This window comes from Cinclus cinclus, chromosome Z, assembly GCF_963662255.1.
Source record: "Cinclus cinclus chromosome Z, bCinCin1.1, whole genome shotgun sequence".
In the NCBI taxonomy this organism is placed as follows: Eukaryota; Metazoa; Chordata; class Aves; order Passeriformes; family Cinclidae; genus Cinclus; species Cinclus cinclus.
Genome location: NC_085084.1, coordinates 3,909,597 through 3,921,877, shown reverse-complemented (window position 1 = coordinate 3,921,877; position 12,281 = coordinate 3,909,597). Strand labels below are relative to the sequence as shown.

General features: G+C 57.2%; 1 protein-coding gene across 1 annotated transcript; it reads right to left on the bottom strand.

The window, feature by feature from the left end:
* Window positions 1-6,777: 6,777 nt before the first annotated feature.
* Window positions 6,778-11,092, bottom strand: LOC134056670 (M-phase inducer phosphatase 2-like). The gene is made up of 14 exons (XM_062513528.1): window positions 10,980-11,092; window positions 10,512-10,823; window positions 10,046-10,087; window positions 9,717-9,753; window positions 9,486-9,590; window positions 9,299-9,416; window positions 8,927-9,048; window positions 8,592-8,765; window positions 8,385-8,480; window positions 8,002-8,064; window positions 7,797-7,895; window positions 7,246-7,379; window positions 7,027-7,138; window positions 6,778-6,903 (listed from the first exon to the last, which is right to left on the bottom strand). The coding sequence occupies exons 1-14, from the start codon at window positions 11,090-11,092 to the stop codon at window positions 6,778-6,780; spliced, it is 1,653 nt and encodes a 550-aa protein (XP_062369512.1).
* Between the last annotated feature and the right edge of the window lie 1,189 nt (window positions 11,093-12,281).

The following is a 12,281-nucleotide window of genomic DNA, read 5'->3' as shown; positions in this document are numbered from 1 at the left end:
GTTTCACTCTTCCCTCCCGTCCCCTCCCCCTTGTCACCAGGGCCCAGTCAACAGGTATCTTAGCATGACAATGGGGAAAATTCCACAGAGGGAAAAAAAAGAAAGAACTAACCCTCAACATTATCCACCCCGAATTTTCCCCTACCATCATGCCAAATCAAATTAAAAATCTTCAAATTATAGACATCCATACAGTTACAGATACAGGCACAGTATTGTAGGTAGTTCACCCTAAAACAAGGTCTCCTTGGGGGATGCATCTGGTCTTTCCATCCCTTTGCATGATCCACCAGGTACACCCTGGCCCTTGAGCAAAAACCACCCCCCGAATTGGATTGTCTTTGCTGGAGGCAGGGTTCACCCAAACAGTTTTTCCTAGCATACCTCTCATATGCACCACTGGAACCTTGTCCCCATCTGGTGTTCTCAAGGGCTCAGACTGGGCAGGGCCTGCTCGATTAGTGGAACCTTGGGTGTTCACTAACCATGTGGCCTTTGGTAGATTAATCTCCCAGTTCTTGAATGTCCCCCCCACCCAGTGCCTTCAAGATGGTTTTAAGCAGCCCATTGCACCGTTCCACTTTCCCAGCCGCTGGTGCGTGATAAGGAATGTGGTGCACCCACTCGATGCCGTGTTCTCTGGCCCAGGTGCTTATGAGGCTGTTCTTGAAATGAGTCCCATTGTCTGACTCAATTCTCTCAGGGGTACCATGTCTCCAAAGGACTTGTTTTTCCAGGCCCAGGATGGTGTTGCGGGCAGTGGCATGAGGCACAGGGTAGGTCTCCAACCATCCAGTGGTGGCTTCTACCATGGTCAGCACGTGGCGCTTGCCTTGGCGTGTCTGAGGCAGTGTGATGTAGTCAATCTGCCAGGCCTCCCCATACTTATATTTAGACCACCGCCCCCCATACCAGAGAGGCTTCACTCGCTTGGCTTGCTTGATGGCAGCACACGTCTCACAGTCATGGATAACCTGGGAAATACTGTCCATGGTGAGATCCACCCCTCGGTCTCGTGCCCACTTATAGGTAGCATCTCTGCCTTGGTGACCTGAGGCATCGTGGGCCCATCGAGCCAGGAACAACTCTCCCTTGTGTTGCCAGTCTAAGTCTATCTGTGACACCTCTATCCTTGCAGCCTGATCTACTTGCTCATTGTGTTGGTGCTCCTCATTAGCCCGACTCTTGGGGACATGGGCATCTACATGACGGCCTTTACGGGTAGCTTCTCTACCCGACTGGCAATGTCTTTCCACTCATCAGCAGCCCAGATTGGTTTTCCCCTACGTTGCCAGTTAGCTTTTTTCCATCTTTCCAGCCAGCCCCACGGAGCATTGGCTACCATCCATGAATCAGTGGAAAGGTAAAGCTTTGGCCACTTCTCTCTTTCAGCAATGTCCAGGGCCAGCTGAACGGCTTTGAGTTCAGCAAGTTGACTTGATCCACCTTCTCCTTCAGTAGCTTGTGCAACCTGTCGTGTGGGGCTCCATACGGCTGCTTTCCACTTCCGGTTCATCCCCACGATGCGACAGGAACCGTCAGTGAAAAGAGCGTAGCGAGTTTCATCTGCTGCCAGTTGGTTGTATGGCGGGGCTTCATCAGCCCGGGGCACTTGTTCTTGCTCCTCTTCATCGGCAAGACCAAAATTTTCACCTTCTGGCCAGTTTGTAATTATTTCCAAAATCCCAGGGCGATTTGGGTTTCCGATACGGGCGCGCTGTGTGATGAGGGCAATCCACTTGCTCCATGTGGCATCGGTGGCGTGGTGGGTAGAGGGGACCTTCCCTTTAAACATCCACCCCAGCACTGGTAGTCGGGGTGCCAGGAGGAGCTGTGCTTCTGTGCCAATCACTTCTGAGGCAGCTTGAACTCCTTCATAAGCAGCCAAGATCTCCTTCTCTGTTGGGGTGTAGTTGGCTTCAGACCCTCTGTAACTTCGGCTCCAGAATCCCAGAGGTCGGCCTCGGGTCTCACCAGGTACCTTCTGCCAAAGGCTCCAGGACAAGCCCTTGTTCCCGGCTGCAGAGTAGAGCACATTCTTCACCTCTGGTCCCGTCCTGACTGGGCCGAGGGCTACAGCATGAGCCATCTCCTGCTTGATCTGGGCAAAGGCTTGCTGCTGCTCAGGGCCCCAGTGGAATTCGTTCTTCTTCCGGGTGACCAGGTAGAGAGGGCTGACGATCTGGCTGTACTCAGGAATGTGCATTCTCCAAAAGCCTATGGCACCTAGGAAAGCTTGTGTTTCCTTCTTGTTGGTTGGTGGAGACATCGCGGTGATCTTATTGATGACCTCAGTGGGGATTTGGCGCCGCCCGTCCTGCCACTTTACTCCCAGGAACTGGATCTCTCGGGCAGGACCTTTGACTTTGCTCCTCTTGATGGCAAAACCGGCTCCCAGCAGAATCTGGATGATCTTTTCTCCTTTCTCAAATACTTCCATTGCCGTGTTCCCCCACACAATGATGTCATCAATGTATTGCAGATGTTCTGGAGCTTCACCCTTTTCCAGTGCAGCCTGGATCAGTCCATGGCAGATGGTGGGGCTGCGTTTCCACCCCCGGGGCAGTCGGTTCCAGGTGTACTGCACGCCCCTCCAGGTGAAAGCAAACTGAGGCCTGCACTCTGCTGCCAGAGGAATGGAGAAAAATGCATTGGCAATGTCAATGGTGGCGTACCACTTTGCTGCCTTGGACTCCAGCTCGTACTGGAGTTCCAGCATGTCCGGCACGGCAGCGCTCAGCGGTGGAGTCACTTCATTCAATGCATGGTAGTCCACAGTCAATCTCCATTCTCCATCAGACTTGCGCACAGGCCAGATGGGGCTGTTGAAGGGTGAGTGGGTTCTGCTGACCACCCCTTGGCCCTCCAGCTCACGGATCATCTTGTGGATGGGGATCACGGCATCTCAATTTGTCCTGTACTGCCGGTGGTGCACTGTGGAGGTGGCAATTGGCACTTGCTGCTCCTTCACCTTCAGGAGTCCCACTACAGATGGGTTCTCTGACAGTCCAAGCAAGGTGTTCAATTGCTTAATGTTTTCTGCCTCTACAGCAGCTATTCCAAAAGCCCACCTGAGTCCTTTTGGGTCTTTGTAATAGCCATTCCTCAGGAAGTCTATGCCTAGAATACACGGTGCCTCTGGGCCAGTCACAATTGGATGCTTCTGCCACTCTTTCCCAGTCAGGCTCACCTCAGCCTCCAGCAAAGTCAATTCCTGTGATCCCCCTGTCACCCCAGCAATAGAAACAGGCTCTTCCCCAACATTTTCTGATGGTATTAGGGTGACCTGTGAACCAGTGTCAACTAATGCCCTATGTTTTTGTGGCTCTGATGTGCCAGGCCATCGGATCCACACCGTCCAAAAGACCCGGTTTTCCCGTGCCTCTCCCTGGCTAGAGACAGGGCCCCTCTAGCACTGGTTATTATTTCCTTCCTGGGCATACATATTGGAGGTTCCCTCAAGGGGATCTGACAAATCATCCTCCCTTTTGTAATACCCTGCATCTTGGTTATGGGAAGTTGAGGCTACCTTCACTTTAGTGGAGCTCCTTTGGTTAGTGTTTCCCTCCCTGAGTTGACGCACCCGTGCTGCCAGGGCAGAAGTGGGTTTCCCATCCCACCTCCTCATGTCTTCCCCATGGTCACGCAGAAAGAACCACAGGTCCGCTCGTGGGGTGTATCCTCTCTCCCTAACTGGGGGACGTTGGGCTTTAACTCTGGGATCTGTGACTCGCACTGGTGCTGCATTGACCTTCCTCATCTCCTCCCTCACCCCTCTTATCTCCTCCTTGAACTCCTCTCTGAGTTCCCTAATCACGGCAGAGACCTGAGCCTGCATTGGGCCATTCATTATACTCTCAAAATTTCTGAGCTTATCGGCAACAGAACCCACTGCCTCGTGGTTGGTGTCAGCATTAATGGCTGCAATGAATGTGGTGTATTGAGATGGCCCCAGGTGTGCCAGATTCCACAACATCTGCCCTGTGCACCTGACCTTGTCGGGGTCATTGTCATGTTGTCCACCCCTCCCAGTATTGTACTTCCAGTATTGCTACTTCTCTCAGCTGTTGGATCCCCTCCTCAGCGGTTTTCCAGCGCATTCTATGGTGGTGCTCCTGCATTCTCTCTCTATGGACAAACCTCTCTCTTACACTCATTAAAAGCCGCTCCCAGAGGGAAAGGGGGCCTCGTTCCCTTACGAATATGTGATCCACACCTGAGTCCTGGGTCAGGGGTCCCAAATTCCTTGCCTCAGTACCATCCAGCTGCACACCTGTACCCATAAGGTCCCAGACCCGCAGTAACCACGTTGTAAAAGCCTCACGGCCCCTTCGTACAACATCTTTACGCAGAGTACGGAGACTCTCGTATGACAGGGACTCTGTGACGATCTCAACCTCTGGCTCCCCTGCTGGTTGTGAGGGCCCTGCTTTCTGATCATTATTATCTAGGTGCTTTGTTTTCACCTTAGACTTTCTAGTTTCCACGGGGGCAACTGCTGCTGGCTGTGAGTGCCCTTGCAGTTCAGCTGGAGCCTGGAGAGATGTAACATTTGTGGGTTCCACTGCTGCACCATCAGGTTCTCCCTCTTTAAGGCAGAGGGAGAGTTTCTCAAGAGCTGGGGAAAGGTACTCCTTCAGCATTTGGCCCATCTCCTTCACTAGAAACCCCACCCACTCTGGATGGTTCCTTTCTGAGGTGAGCTCTGGGGCAGAATCAGGCTCAGGGGCAACATCCTTAACCTCTGGGGCAGAATCTTTAGTCTCTGGGGCAGAATCCTTAGTCTCTGGGGCAGGGGCAGGGGCAGGGTCAGTCTCTGGGGCAGAGTCCTTAGTCTCTGGGGCAGAGCCAGGCTCTGGGGCAGGGCCAGGCTCTGGGGCAGGATCCCTATTCCTTGGGGGACGTATCAGGGTTGTCATCCAAGTCAATCTCCCCTCATCTCGGAATGTTAAATAGAACAGGTTTACAAGGCCTATTAGCAATGTCAGCCACTGTATGATATCATTACTGCTTAGAAGAGATTTGAACCCCTCAAAAGCTGGTGGAGCAGACCCAAAAAACTGTGTAAGGGGTTGGGACAAAATTTTCCCTGGTGTCATATCCTCACAGTATGTACCATTATTAAAGTAGCCCCAAAAACATACAGTTAGAGTGTGATAGCTCCGAATCCATGTGCCCACCTTCCAGAGGAAGTTAAAAATCCATGAATTTCTCACGTTATCAGCCCACAAAAGGAACTGGATAATAGTTACAGCAGCCTGAGTTATAGGACCCATGTTCAAGTAAGGGATTGCAAATGGGAGAGATAAAGCTGTGGCCACATGGAGCCCAAACCACGGTAAGCTGGACAACATGATGCCACCTAACACAAAACTGAGGTAACTCAAGAACTGTTATTCCTTTTTCACCCTTTTCTCTCAATGCCCTCGGGCCCCACGTTGGGTGGCCAAAATCTGTCCTGGTTTGAAGGACAGGTGTTTGCCAAGGAAAGCAGAAGCTTCCCCTTGGACTGAAAGAAAATGTGATTCTTCCGATTATTATAATTTTGGAATTAAGAGAGCTCTCAGGCAAAGACATGGGGGTAGGAATAACAGTTCTTTACTAGTATATTTAACAAGACAAACAAGAACAACAAGAGCTATGAAATTAGCCACAAACAGAACAGTAACTCAGTCCCAGTGTTTTTTGGCTGCAGGCACCTTTTCCCTGAGCTGCAGTTCCCGGTGCTGGGGACGGGCAGGTCCCGCAGAGCCGCAGGAGGGCTGGGGGTGATGGCAGAGCTGTCCCAGGGGGAGAGAGAGATGGAGAGAGAGAGCTCTCCGCTCACGGTGTCGGTCCCGGTGCTCAGTAGAGTGCTGGATGGTGGTAGTTCACAGCGAGAAGACAGCCGGGCAGGGTCCGATGGTGGTTTCCCGACGCAGGGATGGGACACCGGCGGCGATCGTCCTTCTCGTCCGAACTCCCCGGGGGAAATGGGCCGAGACCCAGCCTTCCGCTTCCTCTTCTGGCTGTTTGAATCTCGCGGGGTTTCACTCTTCCCTCCCGTCCCCTCCCCCTTGTCACCAGGGCCCAGTCAACAGGTATCTTAGCATGACAATGGGGAAAATTCCACAGAGGGAAAAAAAAGAAAGAACTAACCCTCAACACAAGCCCAGCATGTCCAGGAAAGAGGGTCCCATGCGGGTCCAGGGCCATACTGCTGCCGCCCCACCCTGCAGGAGCAGCAGCCAAGGGGCCAACACTTGCCCCTTCCCCACCCACCTTGTCTGTGGGGAAGCCACCACAGCCCAGGGAAACCCTATCCCTGTCCTCTGCCAGCAGCTGTCCCTGTCCCCAGAGCCCCAGAGTCCTCCATCCCAGCCTGCCCGTCCCCCCACCCCTCCGTTCCTATTGCAGAGCCCTGGTGTGGGCAGGGACAGCTCAGGAGCCAGGTTTGTTCTCCTACAATAGGAGTTTATTAACAGACATTGTAATTAACAAACCATCCTAGCAACAGACAAACACAAAAATATTAATAACAATAAACTATTTACAATAAACAAAAAATATGGAAGACCATAAATAAAAAATACTTATAGCAAAAAACAAAACAAAACCATTTGTAACAATAAACAAACGCAAAACCAATCTTAACTCTAAATACCTTCCCAAACACATCCTAACAAACAAGAGCAAGCCGAGGCGCATCCCTGGCCAAGGGAACTCTTCCTACAGTTGTTCCCCGGTGGGATGCATGGATGGATGGATGGATGGATGGATGGATGGATGGATGGATGGTCACAGGTCCCTCCTGCGGACCAAGAGCTCCCGCCGGCCGCGCCGGCTCTGCCCGCGGAATTTGCGCAGCTCCTCCTTGAACGCCGGGTGCGCCATGGGCCGATAGTCCCGGGGCTCGCAGTGGCTCTGCAACGCACGGCTCCGTCAGCCCCATTGCAGGGAAGGGGCTCAGAGCCAGAACTGCCCCTCCCCACTGCCGTGCGCCCCCCTCAGCTCCTGCCAGCGAGGGGACACCGGGAGGGGACTCACCGGGAACTGGAAGAAGAACTCGCGGTACCCCCCGTTCAAGACGTAGAGCTCAGGGTACTGCAGCTGCGGGTACTCGTGGCAGGACCGATCCCTCTCCCGCAGGAACTTGCACCTGTGACTCAGGGAAAGGCCACGGGATCAGCCCCGTGCGGGGATCCAGGCGTGCCTGGGGGACGGGCAGACCCCAAAGTGCCCTCCCCCCACCGAGGCATCGCTCACATTTTGGGGCCCCTTTCAACAGAGAACTCGCAGTGGAAGATGACGATCACCCTCTTGCTGCTGTCCAGCGCCACACTGGGCTGCTCCAGCAGGAATTCCTCCACATCCCGCTGCAGCGGCAGGTTGACAGCACCCTGGGGACGGACACACGAGGCACCTTTCTCCACTCTGCCTCCCATTTCATTTTCTGCAGGGACCCACGGACGCTGCCCCACAGCCTCCCCCACTGTCATGCTCCTCTTTCCAGCTGGGAATCAACCTTTTAGGGAGTGTCTTGACACTCCCCTTGGGGCTGCTCTGTCCCTCTGGGCAGCTCTGTACCCTTCCTGAGGGGCTGCTCAAGCTCTCTGGAGGCTCAGAGTACCTCTGGTGAGGCTGCTTTACTCCTCTCTGGGAGCTCTATATCTTTGCTTCATCTCTCAGAGGGTACTCAACAAATCCCGGGCGATCCTGAACCCCTTGCTGGCGTTATGCTCAACCCCTCGTGGCGGTTCCTCCCGTTCCTCCCAGTCCCAGGAGCACAGAGGGCGGGGGGAGCGTGGAGTTCTGACCGTGATGTGGCCCCCCTCGTATTCGTAGGGGTACCGGCAGTCCACCACGATGCTGCCCTCGAGGAAGCTGCTGAAGTGCCCCGTCAGCACTGCCACCAGCTGCGGGGGGAACAAGTCACCAAGGGGGGACACACGGGGGCAGGTGGGGGGTGGAATAGGCAGGCAGCCCCTTGGGGGGCCTGGCAAAGGGTCACTGTCCCCTTACCGTGCCAGGGGAGATGTACTTCAGGCTTGGGTCCTTCCCTTCCACCGTCGGCAGGAGGTGAGGCTGGAGGAGAGAGGATGAGGGGTCATCCCTGTCCTAGGGACACGTCCTGGGGGTGGCACCTGTCCCCCCAGCCCAGGAGCTCCCAGTGGTCAGTTCTGCACCCGCAGGAGGGGAAAGGGCAGATACATGTGGCCGTGGCATTGGCATGGACCCAGAGGAGCAGTGATGGGGCTCTTTATCCAGTGCAGGGACTGCATGCTGGGCAGTCACAGCCCTGTGTCCCCAGCCAAGGGCCACCAGCTGGCTTTGGGCTCTTGCAGGGCTCCAGTGATGGTCCCTGTTCCCAATAATGCAGCCCTGCCCCATCCTCGTGGCTCTACCATGGAGAAGTCCCCAATGAGCTCCTGCTCATCGCTGGCCAGCACTTTCTCCATCTCCTCAAGCTGGGCGGATCTGGAAGGCTCCAGCCCCACTCCCTGTGGAGACACACACAGCCCCAGATGACATCAGAGGCTCTGGAACAGCAGGGACGTGGCCCAGTGCTGCTGGACAGGCTGGTCCCACTCCTCCCCTTCCCCATCACCCACCAACTCCACCGACGCCTCCTGGTCAGGACTGCCAGACACCCTCTTCTGCTTCTTAGCCTTGACAGGGGTGCCCCTGTGCGAGGGCTGTCCCCGCTTCAGGACGGGCCTGGGGACGCTGCCGGGCAGCCAGGACGAGCGGAAGAGCTGCCGGCACTGGCTGCGCTTCCCCGCACGCTGTGGGGAGAGCCCGTGCTGCTGCCTGGGGTGTTGGGAGCCTCCAGCAGCAGGGCTGGTGCTGCTCACCAACCAGCCCCCACCTCAGGGACCTTGGGCCCCTTTGGAGACCCCGAGAGGGGACTGTGGGGCTCCATCCTATGCCAAAGGCTGCCACATACCAGCTTTGCCTCCTCCTTCTTCATCACTGGCGTGGTCAGCCCGTTCTCCATCCCCTGGCACGTGGTGGCATCGCTCTGCCAGAGCACCAGCTGGGGGGACTTGGGGGAGAAGCAGAGGAGATGGTGATGGTGAAGGGGACAAGTCCTGTCAGCTGCTTTCCACCCCCACGCAGGGATGGATCCCGTACCCAAGCTCCATCCACCTCCCAGTGCATTCCAGGCTTGCAGTCAGGGTGTCCCAATGACCTCCCAGCCCGCCCATCTCCCACATCTGCAGGCCCCCACCCATGGGGAGGTTGTGGCGGCAGCTCCAACGCGTCCAGCCGCAGGATCAGCCATTCTTGGTGCCCTCCCGAACCCTCCAGTCTCTCACCAGCAGTTCTGGTGTGCGGGAAGGGCTCTTGGCAAGAAGGTTGCTCCTGGCAGCCCCATGGCCGGCGGGCAGCCGGTCCCGCTGGCCCGGCCTCTGCAGCTTTTTGGGGCCAAAGCCCTCCTGCAGCGGGGGAAGACACGGGATCAGCACCCCTCTGCCCCCTCCCTGACACCCAGGTCCCGCTGCCCCCTCATCCTCGGGCTCCGTCTGGCGCTGCTGCACTCTGTCCCTGCGCACCTGGAGCTGGGAGATGTCCTTCAGGACCGGTCTGGCTTCCAGCTGACACTTCTGTGGGACAGCCAGGGGGTGAGAGGTGCTGCACAGGTGCGGGATCCCTGCCCCCGCTGCTGGCTCCATCTTCCTCGTCCCTGCTCGTCCGGGGACTCGGCAGGATCCTGCACAGCCTCCAGCACCTACCGGCAAGGAGTGCATCCTCTGGCCAAGGAGCTTCCTGCTGCAAGAGGAGGGAAAGGAAAGGGTGGAATGAAAGCGCTGTGTCCCACCCCTCTGCCACTGTCACCTCTGTCCCCTACGTCCTCAGGGTGGGGGAACAGCTCCCCGGGGCAGCCACAGCTCCCCAAAGGAACCTGGGGCAGGTACTGAACGAACACCAATGGCCTGAGTGGGTGGGACCCCAGCAGGGGCACGGGGACAGCCTGGCTCTTGGGTCTGGGACAGGGACAGCCTGAGCACGGGGACAGCCTAGCATTCGTGTCCTGCCGCAAGGACACAGCCCCTCCACTTACTCTTTGAGATGTCTCCCAGAGTTCGGCATCATTTTCTGGAAGCTGTGGGGAGAGCAGAGATGAGCTTTATGGGGGGATGGCATCCGCATCCCTGCCCAAGCAGCCCAGGTTGTCACCTCCCAGACACAGACTGGGGGACACAGCCGGGCTTAGACCGAGCCCTGCTGCTCGGGAGAGGCAGGGCCAGGGCCAGGGCCAGGGCCAGGGCCAGGGCCAGGAGGTGTCCCCGGGGGGACACGGGGATGGGGCCACTCACTTTTCCCTCACGGCTGCGGAGCTCTGCTGTGTGGGGGAGTCCGGTGCCAGTGCTGCGGGAACAAGGGACAGGGATAGCCGCGGTGTGGGGATCGGGGAGCTGGCCGCAGCCCAGGACAGCGGGCAGGATGGGTCCGGGCAGGGAGGCCCCCAGCAGGCGGGTGGCAGCGCCGTCGGGAGCAGCGGTCCCGCATGGAATGCTGCGCGTCACCCCGAGCAGGGTCCCCAGCGGAGCGGCTCCTGGCTGAGCCCCAGGGACCGCAGGCACGGGCTCCTGCCCATCACTCCCCAAAAAGCCTCGAGCCCCTCGGACCCCCCTCCCACACCTTCGGCACGACCCCAGAGCCAGCAGCGGTTGGGGACGGCTGTGGGGCGGAGCAGCCGCAGTCCCTCACCTGGATCCGTGGGCTGCGAGGACACCGAGTCCCCGGGACAGTCCGAGGCCAGCGGCTCCGGGGACAGCGTGTGCCACAGCCGCGGGAGGGGCAGCGCCCCGCGTCCCCTCTGAGGGGTGTCCTGGTACCTGCGGGCGGACAAGTGTCGGTGACACGGGGCAGTGTCCGTGGCCCGGGTGCCCCTTCTTGCCCCGGCGAGGCGGGGGCAGGAGCTGAAGGAGGGATCCCAAAAAGCGTCCTTTGGCACGAGCCCCGGACAAAGGCACCCCGGCCACCCCCGTCACCTGTCCGGGACCGCCGGGTCAGCCCTATCCAGTGACAGCGGCGTGAGCGCGGCTGTGCCCGGGGAGGGCAGAGGGGAGATGGCCGCCAGCCCGCGGCCACCGCGCAGTGACATGGCCCGGGCAGGGACCGAGAGAGCGAGCTCCGGCAAGTAACCGGGGACGGGGGACAAGAGACGGCAAGAAGTAAGAGGTGCAAAGAGATGGCAGTGAGAGGCGGGAGTTGATAAAAGGCGATAAGAGGCGATAAAAGGTGACAAAAAGTGATAAAAGGTGGCCGGAGGCGACAGGAGGCGAGCAGAGGTGACAGGTGCCACCCGCGCCGCTCCCGCTTAGAGCAGTAACAGGAATAACAACACCAGCGGCAGCCGCAGCCAATGGGAGGCCGCGGCGCGCACGAGGCGACTCCCCCAGCCAATGGGAGGTCGCAGTGGGCGCGAGGGCCAATGAGAGGCGCGCGAGGCGCTTGGGGGCGGAGCCGCAGACGAGGGGGCGGTTTCAGAGGCGGAAGGGGGCGTGCTCAGCCGAAAAAGGGCGTGTCCAGCGCTGCCCTCACGACGGGCGGGGCCGCGCCCTGTCAGTGCTGGGGACACTCGGTCCCTCCCGTGTCTCCTGCAGCGCGACAAACTTGTGCCCTAATGCCACCCTCACAACCCCGACTGCCACATGCAGCCACAAGAACGCAAGCTTGAAATCTTGGACCTTCTTAATAGCGGACTTTCTTTTTTTAAAGGCGGCTGTGAATGGCCTGCTCTGTGTACCAGCCAGAAAACTCTTATTTCTGTATTAAACGTAACCAAAATCAGTTAATTGTGCTTAAAGCTGCTTGATCCCTTTGCTCTTGCAAGCACGCCCTTGAGTCCCTAGTGTTTATTTCCCCTGTGCTTCCAGCCTGCCTCAGTTTCCTCATGGATGCGCCAGAAGTGTTGGAATTTTAAGAGAGCTAAGTAGAGACCTGGGTGGGGGGGGGGGGGGGGTGCGGAAATCACAGTCTGGAACTAATCTCGCTTTTCTCCCACTTGGAGATCAAACGTGCCGAAGGAGCCCAGCCCCACGGGTGTTTGGAGTCCAAACTTCACGGGTGTTTGGAAAGCGCTGTTCCACTGCTGAGAGCCAGCAGCTCTGACACAGCCCTGCAAAAAGCACCAGTTCCTCCTGCTAACAGCAAATTCTATGTATTTTTACGTGTGTGTATATATATATATATATATATACACATTTATATATAGAACAGGAATTCTGAGAAAGCTCTGTGCCACTCTAGTGACATTTTATGCTGTTCAAGTCTTGTCAACTGCTGCCTTA

Excerpts from the sequence above, each read along its gene's own strand:
- LOC134056670 (XM_062513528.1), bottom strand. The coding sequence starts at position 11,092 with ATGTCACTGCGCGGTGGCCGCGGGCTGGCGGCCATCTCCCCTCTGCCC. Across the intron at positions 9,591-9,716 it reads AGAGGATGCACTCCTTGCCG|CAGAAGTGTCAGCTGGAAGC; the intron begins GTAGGTGCTGGA and ends CTGGCTGTCCCA. Across the intron at positions 7,139-7,245 it reads GTTGAAAGGGGCCCCAAAAT|GTGCAAGTTCCTGCGGGAGA; the intron begins GTGAGCGATGCC and ends CCTGAGTCACAG.